Source organism: Salvelinus namaycush, chromosome 27 (assembly GCF_016432855.1).
Source record: "Salvelinus namaycush isolate Seneca chromosome 27, SaNama_1.0, whole genome shotgun sequence".
NCBI classification, from domain to species: domain Eukaryota; kingdom Metazoa; phylum Chordata; class Actinopteri; order Salmoniformes; family Salmonidae; genus Salvelinus; species Salvelinus namaycush.
This window is the reverse complement of record NC_052333.1, coordinates 29520654-29534137: the sequence shown is the minus strand read 5'-3', so window position 1 is coordinate 29534137 and position 13484 is coordinate 29520654. Positions and strand designations below refer to the sequence as shown.

Here is a 13484-nt window from a genome sequence, read left to right as displayed (position 1 = left end):
CGGCCGCAACCGGGAGACCCATGGGGCGGCGTACAATTGGCCCAGCGTCGTCCGGGTTAGGGGAGGGTTTGGCCTGCAGGGATGTCCTTGTCCCATCGCTCACTAGCAACCCCTGTGGCGGGCTGGGCGCAGTGCACGCTGACACGGTCACCAGGTGCACGGTGTTTCCTCTGACACATTGGTGCGGCTGGCTTCCGGGTTAAGTGGGTATTGTGTCAAGAAGCAGTGCGGCTTGGTTGGGTTGTGTTTCGGAGGACGCACGGCTCTCGACCTTCGCCTCTCCTGAGTCCGTACCGGAGTTGCAGCGAAGAGACAAGACTGTAACTACAAATTGGATACCACGAAATTGGGGAAAGAAGTAACAAAAATGTATAATAAACTCTACAGCGTACAATGACATTCTAGATGATTCAGTGCTTCCAACTTTGTAGCAACAGTTTGGGGAAGGGCCTTTCCTGTTTCAGCATGACAATGCCCCCGTGCAGAAAGCAAGGTCCATACAGAAATGGTTTGTCGATCGGTGTGGAAGAACTTGGCTGCCCTGCACAGAACCCTGACCTCAACCCCATCAAACACCTTTGGGATGAATTGGAAAGTCAACTGCGAGCCAGTCCTAATCGCCCAACATCAATACCCGACCTCACTAATGCTCTTGTGGCTGAATGGAAGCAAGTCCCCGCAGCAATGTTCCAACATCTAGTGGAAAGCCTTCCCAGAAGAGAGGAGGATTTTGGAATGAGATGTTTGACTTTTGGTCATGTAGTGTATCTTCGTACTACAGTAGTTTGAAGATTAGTTTACCAGTGTACTGCATGGTGCTACATTTGTTAATACTAATATTACTAAAGGACAATTTTTTTTTTTATTGTGAAGTTGAAATCACTGCAGTCACTGTTACTCCCTTTTATGTGCGGTCTAATAATGTAATGAAGATGACGGACAGGAAATTCACTCCATTACAACACATAGAAAGTAGAGGTTTGAGTATGGGATGACTTCTGTCTGGATGTATTGAGAACTTAATTAGACTGACTGTCTTCCTACGGCCCCCAGTCATCCCAGATGGTCCTCCTTGGGAATGTTTGGTTAGTCAATCTCCGGGCGTGCCCCAGCTTGTTTTCGAGGACCGCTTCTGGAATTCTTTCTGGTAGAGTGACTGGCCCAAGGAGCAAGTCCCTGCAGATCTTTCTCTCCCTTAAGGTTTAGGTTTTTCAGAAAGTATTGACTGTTTTTCTTTCCTTCAGGCTGTGTGTTCACAGCTGCATTGTGGGTAGAAATATCAAATGTCATGGCATATGGTGGGACCTGCTCACTTGTTCCGGGCGGTAATGTACTGGTTAATGAATACCAGTAACTGCGCATTTTATGAATGGGGTGATTTGCAAATATAGTGACTTCAGAAAGTATTCACACCCCTTGACTTTTTCCCACATTTTGTGGGATTCAAATGGATTTAATTCTCATTGTTTTGCCAACGATCTACACAAAATGCTCAGTAATGTCAAAGGGGAAGAAAAATTTGAACATTTGTAAAACATTTACGAAAAATAAAACACTAATAGGGCTCTCGAGTGGCACAGCGGTCTAAGGCACTGCATCTCAGTGCAAGAGGTGTCACTACAGTCCCTGGTTCGAATCCAGGCTGTATCACATCCGGCCGTGATTGGGAGTCCCATAGGGTGGCGCACAATTGGCCCAGCGTCGTCCAGGTTTGGCCAGGGTAGGCTGTCATTGTAAATAAGAATTTGTTCTTAACTGATTTGCCTAGTTTAAAAAAATATATGTATGTATGTATATACACTATCGTTGAAAAGTTTGGGGTCACTTAGAAATGTCCTTTTTGAAAGAAAAGCACATTTTTTTGCACATTTTTAAAATGACATCAAATTGATCAGAAAAACAGTTTGTTTTGATGTTATTTTAATGGACTTAAAAAAAAAAAATTTAAACAAGGACATTTTTAAGTGACCCCAAACTTTTGAACGCTAGTGTGTGTGTGTGTGTATATATACAGTGGGGCAAAAAAGTATTTAGTCAGCCACCAATTGTGCAAGTTCTCCCACTTAAAAAGATGAGAGATACCTGTAATTTTCATCATAGGTACACTTCAACTATGACAGACAAAATGAGAAAAAAAAATCCAGAAAATCACATTGTAGGATTTTTTTATGAATTTATTTGCAAATTATGGTGGAAAATAAGTATTTGGTCAATAACAAAAGTTTATCTCAATACTTTGTTATATACCCTTTGTTGGCAATGACAGAGGTCAAACGTTTTCTGTAAGTCTTCACAAGGTTTTCACACACTGTTGCTGGTATTTTGGCCCATTCCTCCATGCAGATCTCCTCTAGAGCAGTGATGTTTTGGGGCTGTTGCTGGGCAACACAGACTTTCAACTCCCTCCAAAGATTTTCTATGGGGTTGAGATCTGGAGACTGGCTAGGCCACTCCAGGACCTTGAAATGCTTCTTACGAAGCCACTCCTTCGTTGCCCGGGCGGTGTGTTTGGGATCATTGTCATGCTGAAAGACCCAGCCACGTTTCATCTTCAATGCCCTTGCTGATGGAAGGAGGTTTTCACTCAAAATCTCACGATACATGGCCCCATTCATTCTTTCCTTTACACGGATCAGTCGTCCTGGTCCCTTTGCAGAAAAACAGCCCCAAAGCATGATGTTTCCACCCCCATGCTTCACAGTAGGTATGGTGTTCTTTGGATGCAACTCAGCATTCTTTGTCCTCCAAACACGACGAGTTGAGTTTTTACCAAAAAGTTATATTTTGGTTTCATCTGACCATATGACATTCTCCCAATCTTCTTCTGGATCATCCAAATGCTCTCTAGCAAACTTCAGACGGGCCTGGACATGTACTGGCTTAAGCAGGGGGACACGTCTGGCACTGCAGGATTTGAGTCCCTGGCGGCGTAGTGTGTTACTGATGGTAGGCTTTGTTACTTTGGTCCCAGCTCTCTGCAGGTCATTCACTAGGTCCCCCCGTGTGGTTCTGGGATTTTTGCTCACCGTTCTTGTGATCATTTTGACCCCACGGGGTGAGATCTTGCGTGGAGCCCCAGATCGAGGGAGATTATCAGTGGTCTTGTATGTCTTCCATTTCCTAATAATTGCTCCCACAGTTGATTTCTTCAAACCAAGCTGCTTACCTATTGCAGATTCAGTCTTCCCAGCCTGGTGCAGGTCTACAATTTTGTTTCTGGTGTCCTTTGACAGCTCTTTGGTCTTGGCCATAGTGGAGTTTGGAGTGTGACTGTTTGAGGTTGTGGACAGGTGTCTTTTATACTGATAACAAGTTCAAACAGGTGCCATTAATACAGGTAACGAGTGGAGGACAGAGGAGCCTCTTAAAGAAGAAGTTACAGGTCTGTGAGAGCCAGAAATCTTGCTTGTTTGTAGGTGACCAAATACTTATTTTCCACCATAGTTTGCAAATAAATTCATTAGAAATCCTACAATGTGATTTTCTGGATTATTTTTTCTCATTTTGTCTGTCATAGTTGAAGTGTACCTATGATGAAAATTACAGGCCTCTCTCATATTTTTAAGTGGGAGAACTTGCACAATTGGTGGCTGACTAAATACTTTTTTGCCCCACTGTATGTATGTACAGTTGAAGTCGGAAGTTTACATACATCTTAGCCAAATACAATTAAACTCAGTTTTTCACAATTCCTGACATTTAATCCTAGTAAAAATTCCCTGTCTTAGGTCAGTTAGGATCACCACGTGATTTTTAGAATGTGAAATGTCAGAATAATAGTGGAGAGAATGATTTATGTCAGCTTTTATTTCTTTCATCACATTCCTAGTGGGTCAGAAGTTTACATACACTCAATTAGTATTTGGTCAAACGTTTCAGATAGCCTTCCACAAGCTTCTCACAATAAGTTTGGTGAATTTTGGCCCATTTCTCCTGACAGAGCTGGTGTAACTGATTCAGGTTTGTAGGCCTCATTGCTCGCACACGCTTTTTCAGTTCTGCCTACAAATCTTCTATAGGATTGAGGTCAGGGCTTTGTGATGGCCACTCCAATACCTTGACTTTGTTGTCCTTAAGCCATAACTTTGGAAGTATGCTTGGGGTCATTGTCCATTTGGAAGACCCATTTGCGACCAAGCTTTAACTTCCTGACTGATGTCTTCAGATGTTGCTTCAATATATCCACATAATTTACCTGCCTCATGATGCCATCTATTTTGTGAAGTGCACCAGTCTCTCCTGCAGCAAAGCACCCCCACAACATGATGGTGCTTCACGGTTGGGATGGTGTTCTTCGGTTTGCAAGCCTCCCCCTTTTACCTCTAAACATAACGATGGTCATTATGGCCAAACAGTTCTATTTTTGTTTCATCAGACCAGAGGACATTTCTCCAAAAAGTACGATCTTTGTCCTCATGTACAATTGCAAACTGTAGTCTGGCTTTTTTATGGCGGTTTTGGAGCAGTGGCTTCTTCCTTGCTGAGCGGCCTTTCAGGTTATGTCGATATAGGACTCGTTTTACTGTGGATATAGATACTTTTGTATCCTCCAGCATCTTCACAAGGTCCTTTGCTGTTGTTCTGGGATTGATTTGCACTTTTCGCACCAAAGTACGTTCATATCTAGGAGACAGAACGCGTCTCCTTCCTAAGCGGTATGACGGCTGCGTGGTCCCATGTTGTTTATACTTTGTACTATTGTTTGTACAGATGAACATGGTACCTTCAGGTGTTTGGAAATTGCTCCCAAGGATGAACCAGACTTGTGGAGGTCTTGGTGGATTTCTTTTGATTTTCCCATTATGTATGTATGTAAAAAATTCTTCAAGCTCTGTCAAGTTGGTTGTTGATCATTGCTAGACAGCCATTTTCAAGTTTTGCCATAGATTTTCAAGCCGATTTAAGTCAAAACTGTAACTAGGCCACTCAGGAACATTCAATGTCATCTTGGTAAGCAGTACTGTGTTTTAGGTTATTGTCCTGTTGAAAGGTGAATTTGTCTCCCAGTGTTTGTTGGAAAACGGACTGAACCAGATTTTTCGATTTGAATTTTGCCTTTGCCTAGCTCTTCGGTTTATTTTTATCATAAACTCCCTAGTCCTTGGCGATGACAAACATACTCATAACATGATGCAGCCATCACCATTCTTGAAAGTACTGTGTGAAAAGTGGTACTTAGAGATGTGTTGGATTTGCCCCAAACATAACGCTTTCTATTCAGGACATGAAGTTAATTTCTTTGCCACATTTTTTGCAGTCTTACTTTAGTGCCTTTTTGCAAACAGGATGCATGTTTTGGAATCTTTTTATTCTGTACAGGCTTCTTTCTTTTCACTCTGTCAATTAGTTTAGTATTGTGGAGTAACTACAATTGACAGTGTTGTAGATCCCATCCTCAGTTTTCTCCTATCACAGCCATTCAACTCTGTAACTGTTTTAAAGTCATCATTGGCCTCATGGTGAAATCCCTGAGTGTTTTCCTTCCTCTCTGGCAACTGAGTTAGGGAGGACGCCTGTATCTTTTTAGTGCGTGGGTGTATGAATGCACCATCCAAATTGTAATTAATAACTTCACCATGCTCAAAGGGATATTCAATGCCTGCTTTTTAAAATGTTTACCCATCTACCAATAGGTGCCCTTCTTTGCGAGGCATTGGAAAAACTCCCTGGTCTTTGTGGTTGAATCTGTGTTTGAAATTCAATGCTCGACTGATGGACCTTACAGATAATTATACGTGTGGGGTACAGAGATGAGGCAGTCATACAAAAACCATGTTAAACACGCAACGTATGTTATGCAACTTATGTTACTTCTTATTCAAATGTTTACTCCTGAACTTATTTAGGCTTGCCATAACAATTCCACTTTGACATTATGCGGTATTGTGTGTAGGCCAGAGACAAAAAAATCGAAAAAGTAATCTATTTTAAATTCAGGCTGTAACACAACAAAATGTGGAAAATGAAAGGGGTGTGAATACTTTCTGAAGGCACTGTACTTCTTCAATTGCTAGTCATTAAAACCCATGCACTTAAAGAGAAGTTACAGTATTTTCAGAGCCCTAAAACAATTTATGTTATTTCCTCTTTCTGCTGGATTTTAGTGTTACACTCGTAACCTCTGGAAAGGTACAACACTGAGGTGATTTTGCTAACACTAAGCTACATGCTTATTTCAAGTTATACACTTAATCATAAAGCATTCCTTCAGGCTGAAGTGTTACCATTTATTGTTCCTGTATCCTGTAGTCAATGCAAGAAAGTGTTTTTAGATTATTATACGCTCTGGTCTGTGTAAGACAGAGGCTCAGTTTTTCCTGGGAGTAAATTTTGCCTGTGGAGTTCTGGGTGCCGAGCGAAGACAATGGAGGGATTCAACAGCTGGAGGGGGAGGTTTTCTCTTTAACCCTGGGCCTTTGGCGTCGGGTTGATAGCAGCTCTGGATTAGTTTGACCTCTTTACCCTCTCTCCCCTGTCATCCTACCAGCTGTGTATGTGTTTTTGTGTTGGGTTATTTTGGGGGTTTGTCCATCTATTGCAGGGCTCGTTTGTGATTTTGTGTTTGTCTGTGTTCGTGTTATAGCTGTGAAAGACAGTGTCCTTGTGTGTCTCATTTTTTTTGTTTTTATCAGTATGTTTTCCAACATGTTCAGATTTGGATTAGAAGATGTCCACCGTTTTATGATTCAATACCTTTTCTATTTCTGGTGGAGTATAGTGCAGATATTTTTTTGGTGTGTGTGGTTTCAGATTGAACAGACCTTCAATTACCTGGATATACAAGGGATCACTAGTAACAAGCCCACTCAGGTAAGATAGTCCTGGCTTTAAACATGAAACAACCTCTGTTCAAGCCAAACATGTTACAGACTGTGTCAGTTGTCACTGTTGCGCCCCCTACAGTTGTTGTTGAAGTATGACCGAGGCCAGCTGTCCCTGAAGCTTGGCTCTGTGGAGGATGTGGATGAGGTGGTGGCCCACATTGGGACCTGTCTACACAGGATCTGTCCAGGCCTGTCCCCAGTGTAGGTCCCCTCTGTCCCTCTCTCTTTGTTAATGGTAGCTAGCGAACTACCGTACATTGCAGTGTTCTGTACACTTGACCTTTATTTTAGCCCCCATAAAATGTAATATTTCCAAGTATTTTAAAAATGGTGGAGGGGGAAGCGAAAGCTACTGAGTGAAAGGGGAGATATGTCGTGTGGGGAAACGGCTTTTTCACACGATTTGTCCAACTTATCACCTCTAAAATGTAAATAAAACACTATAAAGAGTTTATATAATGTCTCATTACTACATCCCTCTTTGAAGGTTTGTGTCGAATTTGAATAGGGGTTGTAGGGGGGGCGCTAAAGTTGTCGTCACAAGTAAACCGCTGCTGTCACGGCTTTTAAGCGTCCTGATGGCTCGCTTAAAAAAAATACTTTTTTTTACTATTGATTGAATGAACTATTGATGAACTCCCGAGTAATTAACTTTAATCTCACCGTTACACTCACCATTGATCATTTCTTGTTTTTAATCTGCGTGAGAATCGCTACCCGTGGTGGAAAGAGGCTGTACGGCACACTGAGTTGCATCATGCGTGCCGTACGTTACGTTGTGACACGTCACGATGTAACATACTGCATCAGAGGGGTCAAGTTTTTTTTTCTTCATGTTTTCTCGAATACTATTAGTCCATTAACATGTCAATCAACGCTTGAATAGAAACGTAGTTCACACCCCGGATTTTGATGCCAACACGGTCGCTACAGTCCCATTTAGTTTTTGTTGCAGCCTCGTTTGAATGCCGCGGTTACTCAATGTGTACGGAACAATATTAGTTACCAGTGCTTTCTTTATTGTCAGTTCTTTATTCTTTCACTCATCCAGGCACATGTATTAGCGACTGACTCGTTCACTCACTTGTGTACTCGTTCACTCACTTGTGTACTTGTTCAGTCGGTCACTCCCTCTCACTTTACTCATGTCCGACATGATAAAGTGACAGTGTGTGCTTTGTCCTCTGGGATGACACGATAGTGACCGAAGATGACCTGGTAAAGTGACAGTTTGTGGTGTGTCCCCTGCACTGTGAAAGGAAGGCGATGAAGAAGTTGACCCTGATGCCTCCTGAGAGGACGGCCGCCCTACAGTCTCTCTGGGAGGACCAGGCCACCACAGACCTAGGGCCATGTGGTGAAGTTATAATAAAGAGCTTATTACACACAAAAAAAATATAACAGAAATCCCATCTATAACATAGTTGACTTTCTGTCTTCATCTCTCTCATTCTCTCGTAGGTGGTTTCTCCCACATGTACTGGTGTCTCTGCGACCAGCTGGGTCTGCCATTCAGAGAGGAGGTGCAGTGGGTTAGTATACACAAATGTAGTCTCCTTCCATTTCAGTTAATATTGCTAATTTGATTATAATGTAGCAGGGGTAGTTCATAGAGTTACAGTAGCTTGAATTCCGTTTCGTGTAGACCGGAAACTTTAGCTCAGATGCCTAACATGGTCTTTCTTGAAATATGTTGACCTGGATTTACATCGTGTCAGTTACTTTAGCTATATCAACTCTACTTTTGCCATTGTTTGAATCATTCCAACCTTGGGTTCTCCATCTTGCCCAACAGGATGTGGACACAATCTATCAAACCCAGGACACCAGAGAACTGAACCTGCAGGATTTCGTACATCTAGAGAACAGGTACCTTCACGTTTCCTTTTTTCACAGCTGCCATATTTCTAAATTGTGTGAACAATAGTGTCTTTATACCATTCTATTTTTGATAATCCAATGCTATTTCCTTCTTCTTCAGAGATGTGGTGGCCATCATTCTGGTCCTGGAGTATAACCAATGGTTTACTAAGCTCTCCTCAAAGGACTACAAACTGGTACATTTCATTCTGAACCATACTGGTGACAAAATGTTCCATTTTATGTTACACTTGTGAAGGGAAGAAATATTTGTAATCTTACAGTTCAACTGAGATGCATGAATTGGAGAAGCAGGCATGCCACTCGTGGAGAAAGGTGGATGAGTTAGATGAAAAGTGTAGGAACTTAAAACCTGTACTGTGGGTATAATGCATTGAAACAGTTCTTTATTAAATAACTTCCACTGTGCTCCAGGAGTGACCGAACACTCTTTGTAAAGGGCACACTGGCCGCAGCAGGAAGAGGACAGCTGTGTGTGTGTGTTCTGGTGGTGGCAGGGAGAGAGGAGGCATGAGGATGAGATGTCAACAAGTGCTTTATTAGTCAGGGATGGTGTGACTGCTGCTGATACTTAGTCATAGGAGGTGTGTGTGTGTTTGCTCAAGCACTGTGTGTGTTTATGCGTTTACAGGTTTGACTTTTTTTTGCACAGTAAGTTATGCATCTGTGTTTACACAAGCCTGAGCTTGCTGCTTTTCACACTAAAGTGTTTGCTTGCAGTCCACAGATATATGTGAACAAATCCTGCGAGTTGTGGCCCGCTCTAGTCGCTTAGAGGAGATGGTTTTAGAGAATGCAAGTCTCAGAAGGTGAGCACTAAGCACTGGTAATAGGTTAGACTGGCTTTATCTTATCCACCACACACACCCAGATGAGGGTGCACACACACACACACACACACACACACACACACACACACACACACACACCGTTTCATAATGAATTATGCTCTCGACCGCAGCTACATTCCATACATGCTGTCCAGTGTGAAATTAAGGGAGCAAGCTCGCGCGGTAGTTAAACACATGACTCTGACTATTATCAGAAATGCACTTCCTGTTGAAAATCCTGCGGTAACTTGAGTAGAGCTGTGGAAAAAATATATACCAAAACACCCTTCACACCCTTTTTCAATTGGGCTATCAGGTGCTTGACTGAGAGACCCCAAAACATTCCTTACCCCAGGATACTACTGGTGACTATCCAGCAGAATAAAGAAAAAGGAGCACTCTGTTGCTGCGTAAATCTGATCGATTTATTGACGGGACAAACAAGGCTTTCAATAGGCTCTGAGGTAGGGGATTCATGCCGAAATGTAAGCCTATTTGTTTGTCCTGTCAATAAATCAATCACATTTATTTATAAAGCCCTTCTTACATCAGCTGATGTCACAAAGTGCTGTACAGAAACCCAGCCTGAAACCCCAAACAGCAAGCAATGCAGGTGTAGAAGCACGGTGGCTAGGAAAAACTCCCTAGAAAGGCCAGAACCTAGGAAGAAACCTAGAGAGGAACCAGGCTATGAGGGCTGTCTACTGGCCACCCCAAATCGATCAGATTTACGCAGCAACAAAGTGCTCCTTTTTCTTTTCTGCCGAATAGTTACCAGTTGAAGTATTTTTGAGAGCTGTGTCTTTTCTTGATATTTTCACAGTGATTTTGCACAGAAGTTAGCCAACGCTCTGACCTGCAACCCTGCCTCTGTACTTCACACCCTCGACCTCACAAACAACTCCCTGGAGGACAAGGGTACAACAAACTCCCTGCTTTCAAAAATATATATTTAAAGATTTTCAGTGATATTCAATGATACAGGATACTGCACTAATCTAGAATTCTAGCTTCTAGTATTCTGTCCTACATTGGCATGGATCGTATCAATGGCAAAATGTGCGTCTCAAAGCTTCAAGTTCATGAGAGGTTATACGTTTGTTCATAAGTATGTGATGCATTTTTTTTCTAGGTGTATCTGCTCTCAGTGCACAGCTAGCCAAACTCCCAATGGGTCTCAAGCATTTGAACCTCTCAAACACCTCCATATCACAGAAAGGTACTGTAAATTCATGACCAATTTACTTGCCAACTGTCATGTGTGATGTCACTTCCTCTGAACTTCCTGTGTTTGTGTGGTTAGGGGTTAACAGTCTTGCCCAGGCGCTGAGTGCCAACCCTGCTGTCCCCACTACCCTCACACACTTGGACCTCTGTGGGAATTCACTCCGAGGAGACGACCTCCCAGTATGTACCTCTCCTGGTAGAAGTTGCTAGGCACAGATCAAGGATCAGCTCCACAAAGCCTAACCTTAATCAAGGGAGGGAGTGCAAAATTGATCTTAGATCGCTGTTGTATTGGCAGCAACATCAAACACTTAAACGTTCTGTCCTGGCTTTCATATGTTTCGCACAGGCCACAGAAATAGTGTGAAATAAGATTTTAAATATTAACTGAAATCCATAGATCTAATTCCCCCTTCATTGTACTCTGTGTTTTCTGTTGTTCTCCATAATTTCTCTGACTCTTTTCACAGAATCTGTACAATTTCCTGGGTCAACCTAACAGTCTAGCAATTCTGGACCTGTCCAACAGCGACTGCTGTCTGGACCAAGTGAGTGAACCCTCATCCAATGCTAAGACAAATTCACACTGCTATCGCTAGGCAATGATTGGACTTTAACCCTCTTTATGGGCACATTATACAGCTATTCTTAACCTAACCAATAATCGACATTAACTAGATTAGTATAATTGTAATAATATGCAATGAAAGTGAACATATCATGTCTGGACATCATGTGAGCACTGTTTTATAAGTAGCATGCCGTCTGCTTTTGATATCGCTATTATTAAATCGGGAAATAACATCATTTGAATTAGCTTTTTATACAGTTATATTTGTGGAGCTTGTCGTTATAGTTGTTGCTAAGCAAATGGCCAGTCCCTTTCATAAGATATTGTCTTTAGCTCTCTAGACTGAGATGTCACTTTGCTGGCCTATGTTATTCAAATGCTCAACTCCTGTCTTCAAGGTCTGCACTTCACTTCTACGAGGTTCTCTCAAGCACCTCTCAGTGCTCAACATGTCTAAGAGCGTTTTCTCTAGCAGGTGATCCATACAACAACAAAATCACTTGCTTATGCTCAATAGTTGTGGCTCAATAGTTGCTGTTGATTTCTATGTCTGTGTGTCCTGTACCGCTCAAAGTATCTGAGTGAGAACTCCTGATAACTCCAGAAGGCATAACCAAAGTGCTGGTTTTCTTTTAAAACCCACAGGAGAAGTAAAGATGTGCCGCATTCCTTCAAGCAGTTCTTTGGCACTGCCCTGGCTCTGAGCAGTGTCAACCTGTCTGGAACCAAACTCCCCCTGGAGGCGCTCAAGTGAGCTTGCAGTGTACTCCATTCATGGCATTTGCTCCAATTAACTGTATTAAACCTAGAATGAAAATATGATATAGAAAACTGGAGAATATTTCTGTAGAAAATGTACAGTACCAGTCAAAAGTTTGCACACACCTACTAGTTCTTTATTTGTACTATTTTCTACATTATAGAATAAGACTAAAGACATCAAAACTATGAAATAAGACATTTACATTTTTTACATTTTAAGTCATTTAGCAGACACTCTTATCCAGAGCGACTTACAAGTACATACGTTCATACTTTTTTTTTGTACTATATGTAAAGACATATGGAATCATGTAGTAACCAAAGAAATGTTAAACAAATCAAAATATATTTTATATGAGATTCTTCAAAGTAGCCACCCTTTGCCTTGACGACAGCTTTGCACACTCTTGGCATTCTCCTAACCAGCTTTATGAGGTAGTCACCTGGAATGCATTTCAATTAACAGGTGTGCCTTGTTAGGGGTGGTATACAGAAGATAGCCCTATTTGGTAAAAGACCAAGTCCATAAGAACAGCTCAAATAAGAAAGGAGAAACGACAGTCCATCATTACTTTAAGACATGAAGGTCAGTCAATACGGAACATTTCAAGAACTTTGAAAGTTTCTTCAAGTGCAGCAGCAAAAACCATCAGGCGCTATGATGAAACTGGCTTTCATGACGACCGCTACAGGATAGGAAGACCCAGAGTTACCTATGCTGCAGAGGATAGGTTTATTAGAGTTACCAGCCTCAGAAATTGCAGCCCAAATTAATGCTTCACAGAGATCAAGTAACAGACAAATCTCAACATCAACTGTTCAGAGGAGACTGCAGCAATTTGACCATAAAGGCCTGATTCACACAAATAAAGGACACCAATAAGAAGAAGAGGGTCAAGAAACTTGGGCCAAGAAACACGAGCAATGGACGTTAAGCTGGTGGAAATCTGTCCTTTGGTCTGATGAGTCCAAATTTGAGATTTTTGGTTACAACCGCCGTGTCTTTGTGAGACGCAGAGTATGTGAACGGATGATCTCCGCATGTGTGGTTCCCATCGTGAAGCATGGAGGAGGCGTGGTGCTGTGGCGGTGCTTTGGTGGTGACACTGTCTGTGATTTATTTAGAATTCAAGGCACACTTAACCAGCATGGCTAGCACAGCATTCTGAAGAGATACGCCATCCCATCTGGTTTGCACTTAGTGGGACTATTATTTGTTTTTCAACAGGACAATGACCCAACACACCTCCAGGCTGTGTAAGGGTTATTTGACCAAGAAGGAGAGTGACGGAGGGCCACATCAGATGACCTGGCCTCCACAATCACCCAACCTCAACCCAATTGAGATGGTTTGGGATGAGTTGGACCGCTGAGTGAAGGAAAAGCATC

General features: G+C 42.2%; 1 protein-coding gene across 1 annotated transcript in view; it reads left to right on the top strand.

Moving 5' to 3' along the window:
• Positions 1-13484, top strand: part of LOC120022330 (F-actin-uncapping protein LRRC16A-like) — a 41441-nt gene that overhangs the window by 9372 nt on the left and 18585 nt on the right. The window contains exons 4-16 of the mRNA XM_038966225.1: positions 6751-6810; positions 6904-7025; positions 8084-8181; positions 8286-8356; positions 8620-8693; positions 8806-8881; positions 9426-9514; positions 10359-10453; positions 10668-10754; positions 10839-10942; positions 11233-11310; positions 11732-11808; positions 11979-12083. Coding sequence (XP_038822153.1) covers positions 6751-6810; positions 6904-7025; positions 8084-8181; positions 8286-8356; positions 8620-8693; positions 8806-8881; positions 9426-9514; positions 10359-10453; positions 10668-10754; positions 10839-10942; positions 11233-11310; positions 11732-11808; positions 11979-12083 — 1136 coding nt within the window. The remainder of the gene's footprint in view (positions 1-6750; positions 6811-6903; positions 7026-8083; positions 8182-8285; positions 8357-8619; positions 8694-8805; positions 8882-9425; positions 9515-10358; positions 10454-10667; positions 10755-10838; positions 10943-11232; positions 11311-11731; positions 11809-11978; positions 12084-13484) is intronic.